The sequence below is a fragment of the Motacilla alba genome, chromosome 13, assembly GCF_015832195.1.
Source record: "Motacilla alba alba isolate MOTALB_02 chromosome 13, Motacilla_alba_V1.0_pri, whole genome shotgun sequence".
NCBI lineage: Eukaryota > Metazoa > Chordata > Aves > Passeriformes > Motacillidae > Motacilla > Motacilla alba.
In genome coordinates, this window is record NC_052028.1 from 9,002,740 (window position 1) to 9,029,592 (window position 26,853).

At 52.1% G+C, this 26,853-nt stretch overlaps 2 protein-coding genes across 3 annotated transcripts; both read right to left on the reverse strand.

Moving 5' to 3' along the window:
* Positions 1 to 2,497: 2,497 nt before the first annotated feature.
* On the reverse strand, positions 2,498 to 18,050 carry PITX1 (paired like homeodomain 1). 2 transcript variants are annotated; one of them, XM_038150642.1, is made up of 4 exons: positions 18,006 to 18,050; positions 9,008 to 9,189; positions 6,037 to 6,242; positions 2,498 to 3,082 (listed from the first exon to the last, which is right to left on the reverse strand). In XM_038150642.1, exons 2-4 carry the CDS (start codon positions 9,168 to 9,170, stop codon positions 2,543 to 2,545), a joined length of 909 nt encoding a protein of 302 aa, XP_038006570.1. In that variant the 5' UTR covers positions 9,171 to 9,189; positions 18,006 to 18,050; the 3' UTR covers positions 2,498 to 2,542. The 2 variants fall into 2 exon arrangements, with proteins under 2 accessions (XP_038006570.1, XP_038006569.1); XM_038150641.1 differs by lacking the exon at positions 18,006 to 18,050 and adding an exon at positions 9,305 to 9,668.
* Positions 17,535 to 25,234, reverse strand: LOC119706672 (atherin-like). The gene is made up of 3 exons (XM_038150590.1): positions 25,189 to 25,234; positions 24,504 to 24,539; positions 17,535 to 18,484 (listed from the first exon to the last, which is right to left on the reverse strand). Exons 1-3 carry the CDS (start codon positions 25,232 to 25,234, stop codon positions 17,535 to 17,537), a joined length of 1,032 nt encoding a protein of 343 aa, XP_038006518.1.
* Between the last annotated feature and the right edge of the window lie 1,619 nt (positions 25,235 to 26,853).

The following is a 26,853-nucleotide window of genomic DNA, read 5'->3' on the forward strand; positions in this document are numbered from 1 at the left end:
TCCTTGTGCTGCCCTGGTGACACTCCCGCGGCTATGGAGAGGGATGGAGAAGCCGGGGAGACTGGGATCTGCTCTGCTGAGCCCCCGTGATGAGAACAAAGCCCTTGCGCAGCCCCCCAGTCCCGGGACGGGCGCGGGAGCCCCCCGAGCACACAGAACCGCGATCCTCGGGGAACGGGGCCATCCGCGGCCGCGCAAACAGCGCGCTTGGGCCCGGGAAGGGCCCCGGCCACGGCTATTCCTGCCGCCGGCTCCGGATATTTCACTGATTCGTTACATCAATTACGGCATTTGGGGCAAAACATTAATTGTAATTGCAATAGTTAATAAATAAGAAATAAACAGCAATGAAATCAGAGGGGTTTTGCGCTCGCAAAAACTTAAAGGAGAAGGAGAATTAATCGAGCACGCTTTAAAATTCAGAATGTCGGGGAATTTGGAGAAACGAGAGAAAACGGACGGGCGACTGCGGGACAAGGAGCAGTGCCGGGGCTGCGGCCCGCCGCGGGGCTGCAGGGTGCGGGGATGAACCCTGGGGCAGGGAAAGGCCGAGCCACGGCGCTGGGATTCGGAGGGATGCAGCAGCGCAGCGGCAAGGAGGGCTGGACCCCCAGCTCCGGCCGCCGGCAGTAACGATCTGCCCTAAAACTGGACCTGGGGAAGGTTTCACTGCCAGGGCTGCCCCGGGGAGCGGGGACAGGGATCGGGGATCCTTCCCGGTCGGGACGCTGCGGGGGGCGCGGGGAGACGGGGGAAGCGGGGGGGGGGGCTCCCCGAAATGTCACCACGGGGCGGGGGACAGAAAGCTGCTTTTCTTCTTGTTTAGTCACTCTCTTAAACACAGCCAGAAAAGAACATTAAAGGCATTTCTAGATTTCGTTTCGGTTTAGTTTTTTTTTTTTTTAAGTTTTCTTTTTTATTCCCATGCTCTTAATTTTGGAAAAAAAAATCACAAAACATAAGTTATAAAACAATATATATACTGCATCCTTATCCACAACAGCATAATTGAAACATCCAGCGTAACGTTTACCACAGGTGTGAAATACACTGGGAAAGAAGTACCGTGTGCATTTTATGTCTCTTTGTCATCTACAGGTAATAAGTATCGACAAAAATAAGCAACAAATATGCCTGCAATTAAACTTCATATGCCTTTTGTATGCGTATTAATAAAAATCATATTTATAATTTCCATGTTTTGTTTGTTGTTTTTATTTTTTTTCCAACAAGCACTTGTAAAAGTATCTATATTTACATAATAACACCTTAAGATAATAACACCTTAAGAAATTTTTTTTGGTTCCTTGTTTTTCCTTCACATTCAGAAAAGCAAGGAACGCTTTCAGCTTTGCTAAGAACCTTTCCGGACGCCGAGGCTCTGTTTCTCTAGCAGAGATGCAGTATCTGAAATCACTTCATTACAAACCATTTTTCGTCTTTTTTTCGAGACTTTATAAACGGGGGTTGGTTTTCCGTTTTACTTTTCAAAGAGAAAAAACACCCCCTGCATTTAAATAAAGATGAATGATAATTTCATTATCAGGATAAGACTTTGGATGGGGAAAAAGATGAACAGTTTTCGCATTGCTGAAGGGTTTCTGTGCTCTCTCTCGACCGGGGATACTGCAGTCTTTTGGAAAGGATGAAGAGGTAGGAACCTTGAGCTGCTTAGTATCAGGAATGACTGGATTAGAGCTTCCAACTAAAGAAAAAACATCAAGAATCATGCATTTTAAAAACAGTTTATTCAACGGCCAAGGACAATGATCTGGCACAATGCAACGGTAGATATAAATATAACCTTATATAAGTGGTTGACCCTTGTCATTATTATTTTAATAGTTTCATACCTAATATTCCAACCATTTTTCCCCCTGCAGATTCTACTCTGCGATTTGGTTTTTCTTCCCTCCCCTCTTCCCCCAGCTTTTTTTTTTTTTTTTTTTTTTTTTTTTTTTTTTCCGAGTGTGATTCTGTTTCTCAGTGGTAAACATTAACCAAACTCTTCCCGTGCGACAAGCGGCCAAGAACCGTCCCACCAGCTCTTACCACCGAGGCGTCCCCTCCTGCCGCCCTCCCCGCGGGGCAGCGGCCGCCTTACCGACTCCTGTGCAAGTTCAAGTAAACACATACAACCCGCATAATCCAGAGAAAAAAATTGCAACTCATCCATGTACCAGATTTCGGTGTCTCTTGCGAAAGTTTTCTGGTCCGTTTACGGTTTTAGATGGAGGTGTTTTTTTTTTTTTTTAATTTTTTAAAAATATTTTTAAAGCGCTGTTCATTGGTTGCATCGTTGTTTTGCCTTTTTTTTTTTTCCTAGACAATCGAAGTCCGCGGAGTTTTGGGGGCTTTTTTTTGGGGGGGGCGGGGGGAGGTGTGTGTGCTTTATTTTATTTTTTTTCCCTTTCTCACTTGCTTGGGTTTTGCTTTTAATCATCGTCGGGTTTAATTTTTTCTTCTTTTCCGTTAAACGTCGCTTTGCTTCTGCTTTGCTTTGTCGGCGGTGCTTTGTCGGAGGTGGTTTGTGTCAAGTCCGTCAACTGTTGTACTGACAGGCGTTTAAACTGGAGCCGGGGCTTTGCAAACTGCTGTAGCCGAAACTGGAGTGCTGCTTTGATTTCAGTCTGAGGCTGGCTAAGCTGGAGTTGCAAGTGTCCCGGTAGACGCTGTAGGGCGAGCCCGGTGGCCCGTAGGGACAGGCCGGCGAGGACATGGCCGAGTTGAGCGAGGAGCCGCTGATGTTGTTGATGTTGTTGAGGCCGGAGTTGGCCATGCCCGGCACGGCCGAGTGGCCCATACTGGAGGGCATGTTCATGGAGGGGATGCTGCTGGGCGCCGAGAACATGGACTGCGAGGACAGGGGGCTCATGGAGTTGAAGAAGGTGAAGCTCTTGGTGGAGAGCGGCGCCGGGGTGAGGCTTTTGGTGGCCCAGTTGTTGTAGGGGTAGCCGGCGTACATGTCGTCGTAGGGCTGCATCAGCCCGCTGAACTGGGGCACGTAGCCGTTCTTGCACAGGTCCATCTGCTGGTTCCGCTCCCGCTTTCTCCACTTGGCTCGGCGGTTCTTGAACCAAACCTGCGTGGGGAGGGGGGAGCGACACGTCTGGGTGAGTGCGGGGCCGCAGCAGCCCCCCACCCCACCCCAGCCCAGCCCACGCCGGCGCGCAGATGCGCGCAGGGGAGCGCAGGTATCCGCAGCCCAGCGCCTGCTCCCCCGGCCCGGCCAGCTCCTCCGGGACGCCAGAGCAGGCTCCGCGGCCCCGCACCGCCTGTCCCCGCCGCCCCCGCCCCCGCGGGACGCGGTCCCGCTCCGCAGGCTGCTGCGCACCTCTGCTCTGCGCGCATCCCTCCCTGCTCAGCGGGATGCGCCAGCCGCGATGCGCGCAGCCGGCCCTGTGCCTAGCGTGGCTGCGCGGGGGTCCGCGGCCCCCCCGACCCCCCGCGCCCCTTCCCCGGAGCCAGACGGGGCCGAAGAGACGGCCCGCTCTGATTAGGGCCGGCTCGCCCCGGCTCTGCCGCGTTTCCGAACGCTAATGCCGTGTAATAAAAGCCCCCTGTTACAGATCATAAAAAAAGGGATTAGATTAGTATGTTTAGGTTAAAAAAAAAAAAAAATCAATCCCCGCATCGCCCTCGGATAGATGCAGCCTCTGCCTTTATATCTAATGAGAATTTACAGCCCTAACTAGGAAACAGAGAAGAGGGGCTGGTCCTGATGTTTGATGCGAAAACCGGTTCCAGTCTCTGATTATTTTTATCCGTAACAATAGATATATAATCACATATATATATGAAATCATACATACATACATACATACATACATACATACATACATACATACATATATATATATATATATATATATATATATATATATATATATATATATATATATATATATATATATATATATATGTAGCCCTCGGAGAGCATTTGAGTCCCCCTTGATTCAAGCCGGGCAGCTTCAAAAATCTTTAAAAATTGGTTAAAAATCTGCATCCTGCTGCCCTGCCTGCGCCCAGCCTGCAAGGCTCCCTTGCAGCATCCTCTCCACCGCAGCCCGGGTTTCTCCCACCGGGCCGGGGCCCAGGAGCTCCCTGCGGACAGCAGGGCCCCGGCCCCGAGCAGGCTGCGCTCCCTCCGGAGCCGGGGTGGGGGCGGGGGCCGGCTCTTGGGGCCTCCCCTCCCGGCGCAGAAATGGCACAACTATTATTAAATACCGGGCTCGGGGATGGAAACTCCGTGGGGGAACGGATGGCGGAGTCTATTTTAAAAAATAACAATAATAAAAAGAATCCTGTATAAATAGGAAACGAAAGCCAACATGTTCAAAACCTGTAATATACTCCTCGGAAGGTGCTTCCAGACAGGAATTTCCTGAAAATGAGGGTAATAGTTTTAATTATGGCTCCTAGACATTTTAAAGGAAGGCCCTCATAGCAAATTAAGGTTAGATTTGCAATCTGCCATCTCAAAACATCAAACCCAAACATCTCCACACAGAAGGAGAACGAAATTATGTTAATTGCAACTCATATTTTAGTTATATTTGTTCCCTGAAATATTCAACCAGTATTAATGCTCAGGCTTTGTTTTGTTTTAAACTCAATTAAGACAATGCTTTCAGACGCAATTGTTTCAGATGGGTGTTTACTTTTCAAACGTTTAAAGCAGAATCTCTGTAATCCGATTTGGTCACTCAAGGTTTAATTGCCAAGTTAAAAACAAAAACCGAAAAGAGAAAAAGAAAAAGTGGATTTTCCGTGCGGTGGGGTTTCGCTCCGCAGTTCCCGTTTCCTCCTGTGCTTAGCCCACGCTCCCGCGGCGTGCGACCACTGTCGGAACCGCGCGGGGAAACGTCTCGGGTGGAAAAAAGCACTTGGGAGGCGGACAAACCGAGACACAGCGATGGATCCATAGGGACCGAGCCCCTTCGGCCCGGTCGTTCTTTGCCAGGACCTTTTGCTCATAAATCTCTCTAAGGAACTGCCGAAGCACGCACACACACACACACACACATACATACATACATATATATACGTATATACATACACACACACACACACATATATATGTTTCTAGCCATGTGCACCAACATTACCGAGCCCCTCCTCGAGTCTGGCTAAGAGGGGCTCTTATATATATATATATATATATATATATACACACACATATGTGTGTGTGTGTGTATATATCTATATCTATATCTATATCTATATCTATATCTATATCTATATCTATATCTATATCTATATCTATATCTATATCTATATCTATATCTATATTTATTTTATATATATATTTATTTTATATATATTATATATATATGTATGTATATGCGTATATATATGTATGCGTATATATACACCATATATATATATATATGGTGGCATGGGCTCCGGGGAGTGTAAAAATCGAGCACCTTCGCTGTACCAGTTTGTGTCTTCAGCGCGTATTGACTTTGCGACCGCTCCCCAGCCCCTGTCCCTCGCTGTCGGCCTCCACACAGAGCCCGCGGCCTTGGGGGACGCGCGGCCGGGAGGGGCCGGCACCGAGACCCGCTCCGTGCGGGTTGGAGCTCGCCATCCCCCGCCGCGACAGCGAGGGGCAGGGGTTTGGTGGGAGATGGCCGCGGCGATTACTGGGAATAACCAGAGCAAGGGGAAATTGCTCGGATGGGATTTTGCTCCATCCCAGCGACGCTTTTCGTGCAGTCCAGAGGGTTCTTCCCCCCACAGTCAGACCCTTCCCCACCCCGGCCTTTCGCCGCTGCCTGCGCCGCTCGCCGCCCGCTTTTCGAACTGGTCCCCGGCGCAAGGCCGACGGCCGCTACCCGCTCCGGCCGGCGTCTCTCCGTGGCCGAGAGCTGAATTTCTCCTCTCCGACCTGGGTCCCAATTTTGGTCGTTAAAATCCAGCCCAGAGCAAACCGTGGCAGTGCTCCCCCAGAAGGGGCAGCTTCCCCGAGCCCCCCCGCTCCGGCGGCCCCAGGGCAGAGTTCGCTCCCGGCGGGGCTGCAGCCCCTCTTACCCGCACTCGGGGCTCCGTGAGGTTGGTCCAGACGGCGATCTCCTCCCGCATGCTCATGTCGGGGTAGCGGTTTCGCTGGAAGGTGGCCTCCAGCTCCTGCAGCTGCTGGCTGGTGAAGTGGGTCCGCTGCCGCCGCTGCTTCTTCTTCTTCGCCGGGTCGTCGGCGGCCCCGTCTTCGTTTTTCTGCTCGCCGCTCCGCTCTTTTTCTGCGAGAGGTCGGGTTGGGCACGGTTGGTTTATTTGTTTTTGTTTTGTTTTGTGTTTTTTCTTTAGTTTCTTTCCCAGTGCAGGCACACAAAGGCAGATTCCCCCGCCCCGCACCCAGCGCTGCCCACCCCACCGGCGGCACGCGTGGGGCACCCGCTGGTGTCCCGCCGAGCCCGCAGCCAGCGAGCGCCCCGCAGCCCATCCCGGCTTTCCCGGCGCGGCGGGGGAAGGAGCAGCGAGCCCTGCCGGGCCCAGGGCACCCAGGGTCGCAGCAGGAGGGACCCCCAGAGCAGCTCAAAGCGGGCCCGACGGGTGGCTGCGTTCAGGGGGAGCGGGGTCCCCGTATCACCGGCCGCTCCGCCTTCCTGCGGCACCTTCTCGCTCCCTCCAAACCAAGGCGTGATCTTTGCTCCATTGTCTTTGTTGTGCTCGGCCGCGTCGGGAAACTTTGGAAGGGCAAGCGTGGAAAAACCAGGAGCAATTAATTGCAAAAGGCCCCTCTCCGCTCCCCCGCTTCATTCTCTTTTCATAATTATTTTATTCTTCACATTTTAGGATTTTGGTGTTTATTTTAACACAGGCCTGATCGAAGCCCTCTGCAAAAAATCATATCGGAAGAAGGAAAGAAAAAAAGAAACCACCCAGGAGGGTTTTCTCGGCCGGGATTTGCGCGGGCTGGGAGCGGGAATTCAATAGCGGCCCTGCGAACCCCCTCTCCCGTTTCGTAACGGGCTCTCTGGCTCTCCCAGCCCGCTTTCGGCCCGCTTTGTCCCGGCTGAAGCTCTCGGAGAGGCTCTGAAGGCCCTGAACCAAAGCGCTCCGGGCTGGGCCCCGCAGGCGCGGGGAAGGTGCGGCCGGGCCGTGCAGGGCCAAGCCCCTGCCTCGGTCCTGCTGCTGCAGAAGGGAAAAACCGCGGCCAGTTTTCTTCTTTAGAGCTTTTTTTATTCCTCCTTTAAAGAGTTGTGTTGTTTTTTTTTTTTTTGTTTTTTTAACCCCCTTTCAGAGGGTTTTCTCCCGCCGCCGGCGGGCCCTGGGGCATTTCTACAGCCCCGACCTCTGCGAGGTAAGCGGGAGTCTAAAAATAATCGCGGGCTGAATCCAGAGCCCGGGAGGGCTCGTCCTTGCAAAGTCACCCTTGGATCGCACCTTGCTGGGAGCCCTGCACAGAAAGGGCCGAGGGTGCGAGCGAACCTCAGCTGCTCAGCGGACCCCCAAAGGGGCCGAAGGCTCTGCGGGGTTTGCAGCGAGTCCAAGGCCTCTGAGCACAGACCCCATCGCCCCCGGCCCCCCGGTCCCCAGACCGGCCGAGCCGCATGGCCCGGCGGCGGCGAAACAGAAACAAAAATCACCCCCTCCAAAACAAATCCTCCCGCTTTCGGCCGCGAATGGCTCGGGGAAACCGGGCCGAAAGGGAGCCGGGGCGATCGGGAAGCGGCAGTGGTCCCGATGGGCTCCGGCCCCCTCGCCCAGCGCTGATTTTAACCCTCCTGGTCCTCCCTAAAAATCCGGCCTCAGCGCAGGGCTGTGATACGATTCCAAATCATAAGGCAAGGCATCTTTAATGGGCTTTTGTAACTATTTTTTTTTTCCCACTAAAAAAAAATAAAATCTAAAGGTATTTTGCAGGTTCTCGGAGAAGAAAAGCAGGCATCTCCTCAGCCCTCCGGCAGCACCGAGGGGTCACACACAGGGGTAGGGCAAAATGGAGCAAATCTCCCTCTCTAATCTCCAATAATCCTCTCTAATCTCAGAGTCCCTTCCAGACGCCGGTCTCTAACTTTGTTTGCGAATCAGGCCGGGAGGCACAATCCAAACCCTCTTTATCACCGAGTGCCACTTCGGGACCCACTCTTACAACAGCCACTCTCTAGGTTAAAATTCCCAAAAGCAACAATAGCTATTAGAAAACTAAAATTATACAAAACATCAACTCCCTCTGAAACAGTCTTGCTGGAGAAGGAATATCACACTCCTTCTTTGAGCTTTTGTTCCTCTCTTCTACCTTTCCCTTGTCATTCTAAAAATGTTGTTGTTTTCATTAAATGCAATCTGAGAGAGCACAGCGTTCCCCGTAGCCCTCGCACACGGCGGTCAGGGCATGGGGATCCTTCCCTTTTCCTGCGGGGAAAGGGCTCAGCCCCCACGCAAAACCTCTCCGCGGCCGCGCACATCCCCTCCGCGGCGGCCCGCGCTGCCTGCCTTGGCCCCACGCTGCCTCTCCGGCTCTGCCGGCCCTTTCTTTCTTTTTTAAATTTTTTTTTTTTTCGCTGACAGAGAGATCTTTTTCCATCTCTGCACCACCCGAGCTGGAAAATAAACCCGGGCAAAAGCTGACATTATTTCAGAAACATCCGGCAAAACCGCACTCCCCGAAGAGCCCCCCCTTCCTCCCGACCCCATCGATTAATAACGACAGTTTTTTTTTTATTTAAAAAGAAATAAAACAAATAAAAGAGAGCAGCTCCTGGGATGGGACCATGGAGCCATGCGTCCCCCCGGCGGGCTGTCAGCGCCGGGCACGGCGGGGGAGGCAGCTCCGGGAGGGCCTCTGCCCCCGCTCGGTTCCCGGGGCTCGGTTGGGATGGAGCCGCCGCGATCACCGGCGGCTCTCGCTCAGCCCTGTCCCTCCATCGCCTCCGGTTGCGCGGGGGGTGCAGGCTCAGCACCCCCGGCCGCCCCGCGGAGGGAAGGCGCGGTGGGGAGGGGGAGGCAGCGCGGGGGGAGCGGGCCGGGGCCGCGGGGGGCGCGGGAGGGGGAGGGTTACCTGGCACCTCCGTGTCGGAGGATTCACTGGCTGAGTTGTCGATCGGGTCTCTGGGTTCCGAGGATCTTTGCAAATGGAAGCTGGAAGCCATGTCATGGGAGGGTTGGGGTCTCAAGCTCTCAGGCAGTCTCTCCAAATTCATTCCACCTTTAAAGGAATCCATGGCAGGGGCGCCGGGCTGCCTGGGGGAGTTTGCAGGTGTTTATTCCACACAGAAAGGAACAAGGAGCTTTTTTTTTTTTTTTAAAGAAGAAAAAAAATCAACAAAAACCAAAAGCAAATCCACTTATTACTAACAGTATTATTTTAAGGGTGTCGGAAGCGATCTGGGCAGTGCCTGGAAGGCGGTTGTCTCTGCTGGGGAGAGGCACGGCGCTCCGGCCGCATAGGCAGGGAAGTGGTAAAGATCCCTTATAGAGAAACGCGAGTTGCGAGTTGGACAGTTTAAAGCTAAAGAGATTAAAGTGACCTGCCCTAGAACAAATGCCTGTAGTTAAACGGGGCTCCTCCCCCTGAAGGTTAAAACCTCCCCGTCTCGCTCATGCATCACTCCATCTAGCGCTGGCCCAGCCCGGCCGCGCGGGACCTAACTCCGCACTCCGCGCCATCCGCGCCCCTTGCGCGTCCGCGGCCAGACCCGCGGCCTCCCGCCGCCCCTGCCCGGCCCCCGCCGCCTGGCCGCGGCTCCTTCGGGAGTGCCTTCCCTCCTCCTTCTCTTCACCCGCCTCCTCCCCCAAACGCGGTGATGTATTAAAAAGATTTCACAAACGAATGGAAAGGTGAACAATCCTCTGGAGACCCCCGCCCGCTCCCAGCACCCCGTCAGTTCGCCCCCCTCCGTAATCCCCTAGCAGCCGGCAGCGCGCAGGTTGCGCCCCCGCGCAGCACGGCAGCCCCACGGGTGTCCCCACTCCCCTCCAGACTGGGCCTCACGACCCGCGGAACCTCCGCAGCCAGCCGTGGATGCGCACTCGCGCACTCCTCAGCGTCTCTGCGCTGGGCTAGGCGACCCCACCACACGTTTCAGTCCCACGGGAAAGATGTTCCCGGAGGGCTGTTTGGGCTGTGGGCTCTGTCGGAACCGGTTTTAATATTTTTAACATTATTTTCCAGGCGGCGGGGGTTATGAGAACGCTGCCCGGGCCCTGCCTAGCGGCCCGGGGAGCGCAGCCCGGGGAGCAGCGGCAGTGCCATCTCTCCCATCACATCATCTTCCAGCACGTGATTAATAACAAATAATTTTCCTGCTGCAGCCGAACTCGCGGTGACCCTCGGGAGGGGTCTCTGCGACTGTGCCAGTCCGGGGGCCTGGGCAGCCGGCGGGGAGGAGGCTGGGAGACCCCCACCCCTCCTCGCAGACCCCCTCTCCTGCATCGCTCCCGGGTGCAGCCTGTCCCGAGGCAGGGGCGTGTGGAGCAGGACCCGTCCCGGTGCGGCCCACGCAGGCCGGGATAAGGCCTTAGCCCTCCTGGATAACACCTCGGTGTTTTGGCGAAGTGGAAAAACCCACGGGGGAAGGAAGGTGGGAACCGCGAGCACCGGGGGTGAGGGGAAAGGGGAGAAGGGAAACGGGAGGAAGACCCTGGCTCTGACTGCCATGGGAAAGGACCCTCTCTCCTCTCTACTTTCTCGGCTCATTCTAACTGATCTATCCTGACACTCTATTTTGCTTTCAAATCAAGTAAAGATGTGGGAGAGAACTTTTGAACTGTTTTATGGAAAAGTGGAGGGAAGCAGTGTTCCAGCCGTGCAGGCTTTTTCCGACCTCGCCGAGGTGATGGAGTCGGGCCCGCCCCGCACCCCCGGCAGCACCCCGCAAGGCCCGGGAACCCCAGGAGTGGGGAGCCCAAAGCTTCGAATCCCTTCACTTCTAGTCTGTAGCACCGTTCAGGCAATGCACATGTGGTGCTGTCAGGGTCAGCTCTCCCAAGCTCTCTTTCTTCTTACTGATTTTTTTTTTAGTGACATCTTGATGTCCTTCTGCCTGTTCGCCGCTCCCGGCTGAACTTCGCTCAGGAGTCTGCAAATGGCTGGGAATTTCGAGCACCCGAGGTGAACCAGACAACCTCGGGGCTGTTTAAGATGGACGTGGTTTAAAATGCAAATATTTACCAGGGTCTCTGAGCCTCAAGGGGCTCAGCTGATGCAGGAGGCACGGGAAGGATGGAGACCTCCTCCAGTGTGAGAAGCAAGAGGTGGGAGCGGCCTTTCTCCCAAGGAGGAGGGAGGTGAATATACTGCAATCGTGCACCGTGTCTGAGACCCTTCACCGTCCCCTTTTTTCCCTTTATTTCCTGGATGGGCCTGCGGGGGCTCCCCCGCCCTCGGCGGAAGGGGGACGGAGCGCAGCGGGCCGTGTTGGAGGGAGGCGTTGACCTTAAGGGTCTTTTTCAACCTTGATGGCTCTATGATTCCACGAGTCTGCCAACAGCCCGGCTCCGGCTATTTTAAACCCACTGCTCACAGCAGCCTCTGAACCGGAGGCAGCATTTCCCCGTTCCTTTTAATTTTCCATTAAAAAAATAATAATGCTCCGAATTACGGTTTTTATTCTGTTCTATAAAATCTAGTTTTAAAATATTCGTTCTAGGTTCAATTCCTCTCGGCTGGGCGCAAAGATAGGCTCTGCCCGGGCAGCGGAGTGATTCTGCCGAGGCAGCGACCGCGGTAACGCCGGGTCCGGTTGTGTTTCCAGGCGATCGCAGCCCTCGGCTCCTCCGGGGGTGTTACCGGGGCAGACATCCCCCGATACCGCCCTTAAACAGAGAGCGACGGGCTGGCCCTCGGGAGCCGGAGCAGATCCTGGTTCTCCCCTGCCTGTCTCCATGAGTGTCCGCGCCCGGGCCGCGCCGTGGTGGGGCATTCCCTGCACACCTGGGCACGGGTCGGCAGCGGGAGAATATATCCCTATCAAAAGTCTATCCAGTCTAATCTTACATCCATCTCATCCACACCATGTATCTGTCCTCGCTGTGTGTCTCATAGTCTTTTTCGTGGGTTTAAGGGCATGCTCTCACTCGGCGCTCTGTGCAGCGGGCACAGTCCTACAGCACAGAGACAGATCCTCCCGGTTATTCCCCTTGCTGCTCCCGACGCTTGTGTCGCGGCAGCAGAGCTCGCCTCCAGGGTCACCCCCGGGTCTGCGCTTTCTCCTCTTCCCTCCCAGCCAAGCGCGCTCTGCCTCGGGATGCCGAGGACATCGCTCCGCCGCAGCTCCTTCCACGGGGCGCTACGTCACGGGTCCGCTCGCGTGACGTCATTGGTTGCCTCCCCGACTTCACGTCACACTTTTCTGCCGGGCCACGACCCGAGGCAAACCCTGATGTCCCACCTGGAGCCGGCTGCTCTCCCCGGGACGTGGGAGCGGCCCAGCGGCCGCGGTGGTTGGGCAGGATGGGGGCGCCGGGCTCGGGTGCCCCTTTCTCCCAGCCCTCGGGGGCTGCGGGGCTGCGGGGAGGAGGAGGAGCCGCAGCAGCCCGGCCGCAGAGACCCCGCCGGGACGTCCCTGGGGAGCCGCGACCTGCGTGGGCGTGGGAAGGGCCGAGCAGAGGAGGAGGGAGGGCAGGGCCGGGGCCAGCAGGACCCGGGGAGCTCCGGCGGGGACCCGGGGTGGCGGGACAGCTTCGCGTGGGAACGCTCCGCGTGGGGTGGCACCGCCGCTCCGCGCCCGCGCAGCCACCGCGCTCCCGGCAGCCCGGCTGGGGGCTGCGTCAGGGATCTGTAAAACGCTGGGAACCCGCAAATAAAACCGCACCGCTTCCTCCTGCTATAAATAACCGCAGAACTAAGGATGGCGCTTAGAAACAAATCAGCGCTGGCCACGCCAGTGACAGCCCCATGAAGAAGAGACGAGTGTGCCCGAGAGCAGGACTCTCACTGTCCCCGAGGGGACAGCGCCGTTTCACCCCCAGGCGTCTGGAGGGGGTCCCTACTTTCGGAGAGGCGCTCCCATCCCCGGCTGGTTGCGGTGGTTGCAGCCAATGCCAAACCACCTGGGCCATATATCAGGTGGTGAAGTTCAGTCCCTGCCAGCTTTTCCTTTTCAGATTTATTACCGTTGTATAGACTCAGATCCAGTCTATAAATTATTGGGAATTGTTACAAAAATGAAGACACGTCCTCCCAAGCACACCTCTACCCGAGAAGAGAGGGAAGCCTTCTGAGAAACAGAGCTGCAGTGAGGCAAGAGAGGAGGGAGAAGGCCCCCAAGGCAAACCCAACCAAATTCAGTTCAACCAAACCCAGCCAAATGCAGTCCAAAGAACCCCAATTCAAACAGACTCAGTCCGACCAAACCCAATCCAGCTCAACCAAACTCAAGTCCACTCAGCCAAACCAAACCAAACCAAACCAAACCAAACCAAACCAAACCAAACCAAACCAAACCAAACCAAACCAAACCAAACCAAACCAAACCAAACCAAACCAAACCAAACCAAACCAAACCAAACCAAACCAAACCAAACCAAACCAAACCAAACCAAACCAAACCAAACCAAACCGCAACGAATGCAATCAGACCAAGCCATGCCAAACCCAAACAATGCAATCCCAGCCAAACCGAGCCCAAACCAAGACCGCCAACCTCCCTCGGCTCCCCCTTTGCTGGACCCAGGAGACTGGACCTGCGGCAGGAAAACAACTTTTAATAATGGAACCATCCAAAAAAGTGCCCGAGGGCACTCTTTGCTGACGCGCGGCTCTGCCCCACGGGTGACCACGCGTGTGGGAAGCAGCAGGGGCGGCTATGCGCGCTCGCTCAAATGTGCGCAGGGCTGCGCGATGCCCCGCGGAGCACGGAGCGCACTGCGGGGCGGGGGCTGTTGTTGCACTGTACCGTGGGAGTGGTGTCCGTCGGGGAAGTGTTCCAGGGGTGTCCTGCCTCAAAACAGCATCACCCCAAATGAAAAGCACGACCCTTACGCACGAGGCGGAGATCCGCGTTCATGCCCCCGCGCAGGGCAAAGCTCGGCTCTCCCCGCCCGACCGGGGTCCCGGCCTGAAGGGAAGAAGGAAGCAAAACCCAAAACGGCGAAAGGAGCCCCAGAACCCCCCGACCTCTGCCGGAGCTGGAGCCGGGTCCCCCACGGGCGGGGTGGAGTGGGAAGCAGAGAGAGGGAAGAAACCCAGCCCGAAGTGCGTGTTAAATCGCTCAGGAGGGGAAGGTGGAAAATTATGCTGGCTCCCGGCCGGCCTGTCCTCCTCTGCACAGCCAGGACAGCAATTTTCCTAAGAAGTAGAGCAAAACGAAAACAGCCCCTTTTGGACGCGTAGCCTTCGTCCCTCCGTATGCTGGCCAAGCCTCCGCCTTCCGCGGGAGCGCAGGGCCCCTGCGCGCCGCGGATGCTCTGCGGGAGGGTTTCCAGCGGCCGCTCTCGGCCCCCCTGGCCTCCCACTGCCTCCCTGCCCCATCCCGCTCCCCTCGGCCCGGCCGACCCTGCCCCACCAGCTCGGCTCTCCCCGCCACTGAAACACGATGGAGGAAACGCACGAGGAGGTGTCTGGTCCTGGACACTTCCCGGGGCACCTGGGACACCCGGGGCTGCCTCCCCGCCCCGCCAGCCGCATCCCGCTCCGGGGCTGCCCCGGGCGCGGCGGCCAGCGGCAGCGCTTGAAAAAACTCGGGATGAAAATGTTGAAGGCTTAATGTTTTCTGACAGATACAAATGATACCCCAAGGCTTTCTTGAAATGCAACGACTGACGGCTGGAGAAACAGTTTTTTTTTATTCGGGTTTCTGCAGCTGGAAGCGGCCGGGGGTGGAGTGGGATGGTGCTGGTTCACTTCGGTCGTCATTCTACCAGCACCCCGAAAATAAAACCGTTTCGTATTGTCCGACGTGGGACAACTTCTTTTAACCCCAAACCCCTGGCGGCACAGTCTCACCCTCGCCAGGAGCTGCCTTCCAGCCCTCCTTGCATCCGTCAGACCACAGACACTGAACTCTGCTCCAAGAAAATATGAATTTGCTGCTAGCAGCGGTTTGGATTTGCCTCTGATAAACCTGGTGTGAGTGGGAGAGTGTCAGTGCACTGCAATGACAGCGTCGGACAGGATGGACAGCTCAGGAATACGTTTTTTTTTTTTTTCCCTAGGTGGGGGAAAAAGAGGGGAAAATCACAATACAGCCACACAATTCCCTCTCTGGGTAGAGCGAACATGCTTTTCTGATTAATTGACGGAGGAAGGGGCACCGGAGTTAGCTGGGAAGCCTGCTCATATTACTCTGTGCATCTTTAGATCCCGAAATGTGGCTCTTTTGTGGGCTCAAAAAGATGCCTCTGAAACAGGATAATCAGAGGCCCGAGCACTCTGTTGGCATTAGTTGAAGACTCTTCTTCAGGAGAAAAAAGAGGCTACATTTAGAATGAACGACGTTAGCTTTCCTTGTGGGTTTCCCTCACCTTGTTTTGAGCGAGCAACCTCTTAATTGCTCCAGCATTTGGATGGGGGAAACACATTTCCATTCAAGAGGACATTTCCTGAAGGACTGAAATATTCTAATAATGCGCTGGACTCTTTAATGTGCTTAGAACAGCAGCAAATCTCTGCAAGACCTACACATTTCCTGCCTTAGAATGCAAAATCAGAGAAATAAATACCCTTTGAGCACATTTAGCTTATCTTCTATATTATTTTGTTTGTTTTCCCTCCCTTTATACTTTTTTCTTTTAATTTTTTTCTGTTATTTTCTTTCCTTCTCCTCCTCGCCCATCCCCATATTTTTTTTCTCTCTCTCTCCTTCCAATTTTTTTTTCTGATTTCTTTTTTTATTTCCCTCCAAAGGGCTGATCTCGCCCCGCTGCTCGGCAGCACCGCTGCTCCCGGCGCAGCTCCGCTCGTCTCCCCCGGCCCAGGAGCAAACAGCGCCGAGATAAAGGCACGGCACGCTTTTCTTTCCAGTTTCTTTGTGGGAGCGGCCGTATCTAAACGGGCACATCTCGGGAGAGATAGGAACACGCCGCCTTCCAGAGGGCTGTGCTAATCAGCGCGCCGGGTTAGATATAAAAGTTCAGGGCAAATAAAACGAATTAGTTTTATTAGCACGTTTAGGAGGCGGTCTAACGAAGGAATTCCGCTTTACTAGAGAATGTTTTCTCCTCCCCTTTTGTTATTTAGAAGCAATATATATCCGAGCGGTTCATCACGGGAGGGAAATAATGAATTGTTTCATTGCGGTCGTTTTCTGGGAGAAACGCGCTCTCTTCTCTAAGCCCGATAAGAAGGAGATATTTATATAAATATAGATATATATATATTTGGAAAGACACATTTTCATAATCACACATGCATGAACAATGAAAGGCACAGTAAAGGAGAGGTGGCAAAGCCACCAGGTTACTGTTCGGCACTGGCTTTCGGTAGGAAAAATCTGCCTCGGTCTCAGGCGCCTCTAACTCGTCTAAAACTTTCCCAGGGAAATGCGGCCACGGCTCCAGCGCGGGATTTCCAAGGACTTTGTTCTTATTTCAGGCAAATGACGGATTTTTGGGGAAGTTCTGCCAGTGAAGTAGACCTCAGGAAATATTCGGAAGTCAGTTTTTATATAGGCGGCTGGAGCTGGCGCAGGGAATAACCTGGAGAACATGGACTTTGGTTTGTTAAGTGGAAAAAATATATATTTAAATTGTTATTAAGAAAAAAGCAAACAACATGTAGGTTCTCAATTCAAGCACTCCGTATCATTCTATGTTTAATTCGTGACTCGGATTTTGTGTTTGTCTGCAGTGTGATTGGCAAAATTTGGGGAAAGGAGACGAAACAATACAAAATAATAGAAATAATAGAAAAGTCGCTTAGTGACAAAGTTCTTAAAGCGAGACTAAAACCGAAATCACCGAAAGATAACATCGGTGGGCATTCCTCACGTCCATTTAAGCAGGGTTAACACGCGGAGAAAAATAATTTCTCCCCCCGTTCCAGGACTTTGCTTCACCACAGGAGCTGGGTGGAACCCGCGAAGCATATACTTCCCAAAGATGGTGTCTGTTTTTAAAATTAAAATTAAAACAAAACCAAAACAACCCGAACTGAAAAGAGAAAAGCGCAGAGGCTGTAGAATATTATTTTCCTGAAAAGTAAAATTCATTGACGGCCCAGGGTCTCTCCGCCCGCCCGCCCCGCGCATCCCCGGCAGCAGCTGTCTCTTCACCGCGGCAGCGCAGCCCCGCTGAGGCACCGCGCAGCCCCGGGCCGCATCACCCGCACCCCCGGCTCGTTCCGGGGAGCCCCAGCCCCGCCGGGGCCGCCCGAGGCTCCGGGCATCGCTGCAGCACCCAGCGCTGCCGCCACCGGCCGCCCCGCCGAGCGCACCGGGACGAGCCGCGGAGCGTCCCGAGCAGCAGCGCTGGGGGCTGGAAACTTACGGTGCGTTTGGAAAAAAAATTAAATATATATATATATATATACACATACATAAAAAAAATATAAAATGAGGTAACCCCTCTGGAATTGCCTTTCCCAGCGCATTTGTCAGAGCTGACGAAGCGCAGAGGCCCCGAAAGAATTTATACACGGTATAAAGATGTCAAGGACTGCGCGGAGAGCGGAGCGCGGAGCGCGGGGCGGGAGGCGAGGCCGCGGGCAGGGGCGCTCCGCACGGCCCGGCTCGGCTTTGTCTCGCAGCCCCGCAGCGCTCCGCACCCCCGGCCGCGCCCGCGGCCCCGCGGAGACCCCGAGGAGGCGAGCGGGGCTGGGGGCAGGACGGCTCCGCGGGAGCCGGGCAGGACGGCTCCGGGCGCGGCACTGGCGGCGCGGGGCGGCCCGGGAGGGAGCGGGATGCACGCGTGGGGCGGGCCGGGACACGCGGCCGGGCGGGCGGGACGGGCGGGACACGCGTGGGGCAGGCCGGGAGCGGGATGCACGCGTGGGGCGGGCCGGGAGCGGGATGCACGCGTGGGGAGGGCCGGGGAGAGGGATGCACGCGTGGGGCGGGCCGGGAGCGGGATGTACTCGGGACACGCGTGGGGCGGGCCGGGGACGCGCGTGGGGAACTCACCGGGCGCTGCGGGGTGCCGGGCCCGGCGGGCGCTGTGCGCGCCCCGGCCGCCGCTCCAGGGTTTTCTTGGGAGATTTCCCCGTCTCCTCCTGACGTCAGCCCCGTCCCAGGGTGCCGCAGACGGGGGAGGGCCGGGGCCAGCGCCGCCCGCACCGGGAGACCGGCGCGCCGGCCGCCCCGCACCTCCGCGCTGCCGCCGAAGGCATCCCCGAGCCCGGCCCCCCGAGCCGGCGACTCCCGCCCGGCCGAGCCTCTCTCGGGGGGCGGCTTCGTGCTCCTGGCTACACGGCCCCTGCCCTCTTCATTTTCTCCCTGATGGGGCTTTTGTCCGAGGGGACAGGTACAAGGAATGGACTCTTTTTTTACTTCTTTTCCCACCCCCTGAAATACTGTCTTGTTTCGGGACTTCAGTATGGAACTGCGAGCACGGCGCTGAGCACCCGGGGGAAGGCTGCGGGCAGCAGCCAGGGCTGCCCGGGCTGGAGGATGCAGGGCTCCAGGAGATGCTGGCCTGGGTCATATCGGCACACTTAGCCTCGTTCCCAGGCCCTTGGTCTGCTTTAATTTTCCAGGGATGCTTCTGGAGTTCCAGACACTGCACTTCTCATACGTAACCCCCTGGAAGTTTCCCTCTTGAGAGAAAAACACAAAAGTCATGCAGTGACCAAGCAAACACGACAGCAGGGGTGTGCCTAGGGCTTTCCTAAGTGGAACAGGTCACACACTCATACACACACAGGCTATAACTGTAGCTGAAAACTAAGGACAACGAATATGGAATGGATAAGAAAGATAAATAGCATAAAATCAGGAACAGTCCAGTCCCACACTTGCCATTTGTTATAGAGAGAAGAAGTAAATGGGATTCACATGTCAAGCATTAGCTGGTTGTTAGTCTGTAAGATAATATTAACTTCAGTGCTTACTGGTTTGCTCCAGTTTTCCAAAGGCAGTTCCAGGAAGCACCAGCCTGTAATTTAGGATGGCACACACTGGGTGAAAGAGCTTTGGCACTGGGGCCTACCAGCACATCAAGGTGATATTAACATAATAAAACTTTTGGAGAGGGAGTAGGAGCTCATAAATTAATGCATTCTACTGTTTTAATGCTGGGAGCTAACAATGTGTTTCCTGTTCAGCTGATCATCTCCTCTGCAGCCTAACAGCTGTTTTAAAGGTGCTGTGAAACTGAAAAAAGGGAAGATGATTGTCTTTAAATCAATGTTTAATGATGTGTTATTAGGAGAAAAGTCTTCCTCCAGCAGATGTTTACACGTTGAGGACGGAGGGGAGCTTCCCAGGCTGCCTGCCTCAGAAGCTGGGGAGACACCCTGTGTCCTTCCAGTCTCGCAGATGGCCCAGCACATGGCAGTGGGTGGGTGCTGAAGAAATTCTTCAGGGATGTTGGACTAGAGGATCTCCAGTGGTGCCCTCCTACTGTACCCAGCCTGTGATTCTGATTCTGTGAAGGCTGTTGAGTAATTTGAGTCATGACTATGAGCAGGTGAATAGGGCAAATACTGAGAGCATCCTGCCCATGTGCAGCCTGGGCTGTGGCTGTCAAGATCCTTCCTCCATAGAGATTGGCTGTGGATGCTGGAATATCCCCCAGCCCAGGAGCCTCCTTCTGAAGGGACAAGCTCAGAGTGAACCTCCTTTTAGAGGGGATCAAAAGACCTTTGGAGAGGCAAACAACTGGTCAGAGACCACCCATCAGGGCAGTGGGGCTGGTTTGTGGCCTCGGGGCTGCAAGGGCAGATTATATACAGATTCCACCCCTCCTAGTCTGGGAGACAGTCCTTGCTGAATGTGTATTACAGGTTGGAAGCCTGACTGAGCTCCTCAGCCACATAGGTCAGTTGGACTGAGACATTTCTGAGCACTAACAGCACTAACAGCAAGCTTCAGGTACTAGAGAAACAAGTGCAGCTTTGAGGCAAGATGTAGCAGTGAACTGAGATACAGTGGAAATAGAAGCTGTGAGTATAAGCAGGTGCCTAAATCACATTATTTCCTTCACACTCGATTCAGAGGTGCATTAATTAGTCTCAGTGTCTGCTTTTCTCAGCTTCCATAACAAAAGATGGACATTGCAAAGCTTCTCCCCCAAAGAAGACATTAGATGAACTGAGGGATGTCAATAACACACCAGGGCTTGTGCCCAAAAGACAGCGAGGAGTGTCCAGCACTGCAGGGTTTGGGAGGGAAGGGCACCTCACCACCAGGTGACCTTCCTGATGCCAACAAAACCAGCATCAGATCAACTCCAAGCCAAGCCAGTTTCCAAAAGCATTGTTTCCACAGCCAAGATGGTGTTCTGTGTGATGGTGACAGAGATTGTTCCTACATAAAGAGAAGAACCCTTGGCAATTTCTTTTTTAAACCATCACAAACATTCATTAAAAGAATGCCTCTCCATATTTCCAAACATAGTGAAGAAATGACTCTCCAAACTCACCCATTCCTTTATTTGCAGCCTTCCCTGTTAGTCCATCCTTGGAATAGTGTCTAAAAGGCCACATTGCTTCCCTGGGAGAAACTGGGATGTTTGGAACATGACTGGATTGTAACATTTCTAAGCTTCCCAGAAGAGGCAAACTGTAAAAGAATAAGCTTCTTTCTGTGCACGCACATTTGTTTTGGAGCCAAATGGAAAGGAGAGCTCAGAAAAAGAAATGACAAATTGTTTGGAAAATATTGTCCTTCCCAAGACAGACCTAACCATATGGGGGGAAGGGAGTCAATAATGAAATTTTCCCTCTACATATGAGTCCAGCAGCCCTCCCATTCACTCCGCTGGGAGCTTGGTGTGAGTCAGGCCTGCAAGATCATCCATTCAGGACAATATTTCCAGAACTTCAGTCTCCTCCCTGCTTCACTCCTATTCCCCACTGAAAGAAGTCTACATCTCAGATTTATGGGAAGAGCAGCGGGATGAGACCCAGTGCTGTCCCCGTTTCCCCCTAACCTCGTCCACAGCCTGGCATCGCTGATGGAAAACGTGCCCATCAGGAAGGAAAAGCAGAGCAGCTCTGACCCTTAAAAAACCTATCTGTGAGTTTATGCAAGGAAAATTAAGCATGAGCACTGGGAGAAGTCCTTTTTCCAGCCCTGCCCAGTCTCCTGGTGTGATTCCAGCACGTTGTATGAGGTTTATGTGCTTGCAACCAACTGCGCTGACCTCCCGCCGGGACGTGGGCACGTAAAGGCAGGAAAAGGTGTTGGATAAATAGGAGAAGCTATACAAGAGCAGAGTTTGTTGGCATTTTGATCATGCTTACGAAAGGCTCTTGCAGCTGCACTGGATCAATAAAGCTAGACCCAAATCCTTTGTGGAAAGAATGAGGTGGGCATCACCGCCTTGTGGTTAGATGGAAACAGGGAAAACACTTGTTGTGGCAAGGAAATCCCTTCACTCCTTTTAAATCACTGAATTCATCATCACTGCAATCTTTGAGTAATAAACATACGTGATATTAATGCATCCCAAACTACTAATAGTGACAGCTATGCAACAACAGAAAAACCCAAACTGCAGCAATTGTGTGCGTCAGCAATTAGGAGCAGCCAGAGCCTTGAAAGATGTTGGGAAAGAAATTTCCTTTGTGTGTGTGGTTGTGTTTATTCCCTGGTGACATGCTGCTAACAAGCTGCAAACCAAGGATCACCCACAACAAACAGAAACAAACAAACAAAGTTTTGTAGAGAGTGGTAATGCTTAGCTTAATTCTCTTAAAAAATAATTATAGCCCTGTTTGTGACAACTGGAAAGGCCACATTTACTCCAATAAAACTGCTTGCTATTCTGCAGGACAACATTTGGAGATGTTTCCTTATACAATGTAGATGTTAACGGGAGTAGATCTCCATCAATGAAATACTGATGTATTTCTCATCTTTGCACTTGCAGGATTTTCTGATTCTGCAGCTTGTGGTCAGTTGCTTACTTGCCAGTGAAATCACAACACATTTAATGATGTTCCAGAGATCTGTCAGGGGACTGACAGCCAAAGAACAGAGTCTTGGGGATTTGGGCATTAGGGAAAAGTTACTTAAGGTCTAGACATCGATCCAACTATCTGTACTGCAGTCTGTTCCATGCATTATGGGTTTTGGAGAAGGTGATAAATGGTCCATATACCTTCAAATTAACCCAGATGCTTCCTGTGCTCTCACAAGGTAGTTGTTACCTTTGACTCCAGATACTGTGCTGTGTATTATTCATCTATGCTTTGACAGCACAGCAGTGTCTCAGCTCATCCACTGTCTGAATGCCACACTGGATCTGAATGTGCCCTGTATTGGACCCTGGCATTTACTCAAACCAGCTTCTTAGATCTTGTCAAGGAAAAAAATCAACTCATATAGGTATAATATAGATACTTAAGCATACCTTTAGTTGAGATTCTTTTAGCTTTGGTTGTAACAGGGACTGAGCCTGTACTCACGGGTACATTTGTACTCCTTCCTGAAAAGATGCTGAGGGCAGAGATGTGCAGTGACACATATCTGTCACTGGGTATGTATTTTATTCCTCCTTCTTCCCCAGAGATTGGCTTTGGGCCAAGGTGAGAGAAAGGAGAGGGGACTTTGGCCCAGCCAGTCTTGATTCCTGAAGTTAAATAGTGGAACAAGACTTTCTTAGAGCCAGGATCACCTCCTCCCCTGCCCCATGGGACCTTCTCTGTCTTATATTATTATTGCTGTATCTATTAAGATTAATGACTTACAAGGCCATTCTAAAACTATTTAAGTGCCTGATGATCCATCTGAAACTCATCTCCAGTCTGTGCACAGGTCCCAAACATTAATCTTTATAGGTGACCATGCTGGCTTGTGGGTGGAAATGAGGTAAATGCACATTATTTGGCAGGAGCTGTATATGGGACAGAGCTCTCTGGCAGCAAACACAGGGCTTCATACAAATGAAAACTGATGGCTTAATATTTTGTTACATTTTCTCCCCCCAAGAGTTATTGTCTCCTAATTGCAGGGATGGATGGAACCGTCGAGTGTTCTGGTTCTGGGAGAGCCTGCCCTGTGTTAGCCTTGAGCTGTCACCCAGAGGCCAGGGGGATCCCTTGCTGTTCCCACTTCTTGCCCTGGCTGTGCTCAGCACCACCACATCCCACCACCCGTGTCTGCAGATGGGGTTAAACACAGGCTGGAGTTGCACTAGAGGCAGCGTTTCTGAGGGAATTTGCACTTTCTGTGCTGTTCCAGGGAGGATGCAACCAACTCTGCACTCATTTCTAAATATGCATCTCATTATTCATGGACCCACCATATGTAGCTGTATTTAAATGATTTTTAATTGCCAAACCTATCATCAAGGTCTCCTAAATTCAGGGAGCAAAAAGGAGAGACGACTTCCAGAGGCAGCCTGAGAGTGTCCCGTGGAGCTGATGTGAAAAACCATCATTTTTTGTGTCTTCATGTATTTTCCAGCAGAACAAGGCACTGAGGTGAGGATGCTCAAGGTGGATTTGGTAGTTGCACATGAAAAGACCTGTTGGATCTTGTTACACCCAAAAGCTTTGCATCTCAGGAGCTTCCTCAAAGAACTCTCCTGTGCATTCATGGTGCTGCTGCTGCCATCTCATCCTGGCTGTCCTCATGCTCCAGAGAGCACCATCCTGCCAAAGATCACAGAATCATGGAATCCTAGGATGGTTTGGGTTGGAAGGGACCTTAAAGCCCATCTGATTTCAAGTTTGGGTGCAAATATTTGCTGCTTAGAAAGCAGATGAATCATCCATGTCTGTAGGTTAAAAACACATTTAGTATTTTTGCTCTCCTGAGGGGAACATTTACAGAAGAAGATGAAGCTGGAGCTTTCCCAGGCTGACCACAGCATAATCACCAAAACTAGGTGTAAGGTTAAAATGAAACACCTGTATGGAAAATGTTTGCAGAAGAGAAGTGCTTGTTTGCCTGGGAGCAGGAGAATTAAAGGCATTCATCCAGCTCAGTGAATTACTGTGAGATCTATGGGTGGGAAGTGCTAAGTATTGCAATTATTATTTACTATATATTAATATTTGTTATTCAGGAGGATTTGTGTGTGGAAGGAACTTGGAAGATCTGGTCTGGCTCTGTGTGTGCTGGAGCTCTCAAGGGATTTTTTAGTGTCTACCACAATTATATATGAGGACTGAATGAAAAGTTGTGGTTTTGCTCTACAAAACATTAAATTCAGTAACTGCCCATGTTTTCAGGGAAAAAAAAACCAAAAACTTTCAGAATGTATTTGAATGATATTTCAATGCTGTGGCTGGAGTGGAATAGTTTTTAAAAAGCATCACACGTGGCTATTGGGGAGAAGTATAGGCTTAGGCTCCTGGTCACCAAGTCAAACACTACAGATGAGGGTGTCAGGTACTTTAATTGCCTTGTTTCCCCCAAACTGCAGAGGAAATCCACCTGCATGTTCTGTTTGCTGAAGTGCTTTTGCCTCTGTGTTGCTCACAGTGGTTGGTGTTTTGTGTGAAGGTGTACCTAGCTGCAGATTTTCTTGCTTCACCTTTTTGGTACCTGCAAAAGAGAAAAGCAGAACACATCCCTGTGGACTTGGAGAAGATGGATTTTCATGTTTTGAAACATGACACATCTTTCTGAGTGAACTGCAAAAATTGCCAAGAAGCATTTAAGGTGTGTTTGTACAGTTGCTTACTGTACCTCTTCAGATTAGTGAGTACATTTAGATGTTTAGCTTTAAAAACTAGAGTTTATTCCTCTTCATTCTTAAGTAAACACTGGAAGTTCAGATCCTCCAGACCGGATAAGACCTCTGGTTCATCAGGTCTGGCATTGTGCCTCTGGCAGTGACTCACATCTGATAGTGGGAGAAGCTGCTGCTGTGAGTGCAGGCTGCAGTGGGATGGGGGATGAGGGATGGATGTGGGCTGGGACGCAGGGACCAGCTGCATACTGAATCCTCCAATCCTGTCCCTCCTGGGCAGCAAAGCCTTTGGCTTCACATTGTTACATCTTCATTAGTTTTAAAACACTATGAAATATTAGATGTGCTTCTTCACGAGAGCCTCACTGCCTTCATCAACAGCGCCTGCAGAGCTGCTGCTGCCTTTTGGCCTTGGCTGTACCAATGCTCAGCCAGGAGAAAGCTCCAGTTGTTTCTGTTCTTGCTCCCTGTGATATGCTGGGGTCCTTGGTCATGGCTCACTCATGTGGAAATTGCTGGTGTTAAAGTCTGTAGGTGGGAAAAGCATTCCGCGAGTTCACGTCAGCGTTTCTAAGAGCTCCTCCCAGTGCTACGGTGTGTCTGAGCTCAGCTGCGGTTTGGTTTCTTTAAACTTCAACCCTTATGTGACATATCATAACTCTAAACTGCATTACAAGCCAAGATTACAAGGTATAACATGAGGTGAAACAGTATATGGGAAATAAGGATGCATGAAAGGTTTTGTACAAAGGAAGTAACCCACTGTACATAAACTGGGTAGTTGCTCAGGGCAAACCTTTAGGATTTGATGGATTATTATCACTGAGATCCAGTGTTAAAGAGTGTTTATTTATTATAGCTCCCTACTCCTCCTCCTCCCACCATGTCCCAGCCTTGGGGCTCTAAAAAACTCAGAAATCCCACTTCTCCCTGACTGCCTCCTCACCATTGCTCAGAATTCGGGATCTCCATTTATTGCTGGAGCTCACCCCTGTGCTGCTCCCCTGCTGTCCACTGTAAACAAACAGGAGAAACATGCTATGAATAAAGCTTTACCCCACCTGGCCTCAGAAAACTTGTGTCTCTGTCCCCTCATTCCCTGTACCAGCCCTGTCACTCCACTGGCACTGCTGAGGCTGAGGCATTGTACCTGATGCTTTTCTCAAGAGCTATGAAAGGTGATACTGTTCTAGTTCTGTCACTGAATGCTGCTGCTGAGCATCTCCAGCCCCCTAATTACAACTGTAAGTGCAGTGAGTCAGATCTCGATGGCTGGCTTTTCTGTGCTGCCTTCCTCTTGTTTGATGACTGACTCTTCCTCATTAAGGCCTGAATGGAAACCCTCCCATGAAAATGACCGGAAATCCTGTTTTCTGGACAGGTACAGATTTTGTGGGGTACAAGAGCTTCCTAGGTTTGACTGAAGGAGTAGTTTGATGCTGTCAGTCCAGATCTGTCTCATGACAAATAAGGCAGAACAAAGAAATTTGCTGCAAACTTGTGATGCTTCCATTCCCTATTTTCCAGCATTTCATTTGGGTATTTTTTTTAACTTTTTTTTTACTTTTATACATTTCATGTTATCTAACTGCAAACTGAAAATCAATGCAAAAGAAAACCAGCTCCACTTTTTCCACTTTATTTTATTTTATTTTATTTTTTTACTGTAAAGTGCAGGTTGTATTTGTTTTGGTTGGAATTTGGGAGAAGTGTCTGTGCCCTAGAGGCAAGAGGTGTGACCAGCAGAGCAGGGTGCATCCCTAATCCGCTGGCTGCAGTGACACTCCTGGCAGGGCTGGGAACTGGGAGCCTCTTTGTCTCTGACAAAAGGAGCATCACGTTCAAAGCACGTATTACTTGATAAAATATTCCTCCTGTAGAGATGGAAAGGAAATAACCTTGGAGGCCAGAGACAGAAATTACATTATCCATTACGCCTGACAGCACATAGCCCAGGCTTTAGTCATGGGTAGTCATAGCCCTCTGAACTGCTGTGCTCCCATGTCTTCCCTGGAAGGATTATTCAGCAACCTAGCACATTTCATCATTGGGAAATATTTCCTGATATTTAGCCTAAACCCCTCCTTTCCTAATCTCATCCCATTACTCTTAATTATGCCATCTATACAACTGCAGATAATTTCTCTCCCTCCTTGATGTTTACAA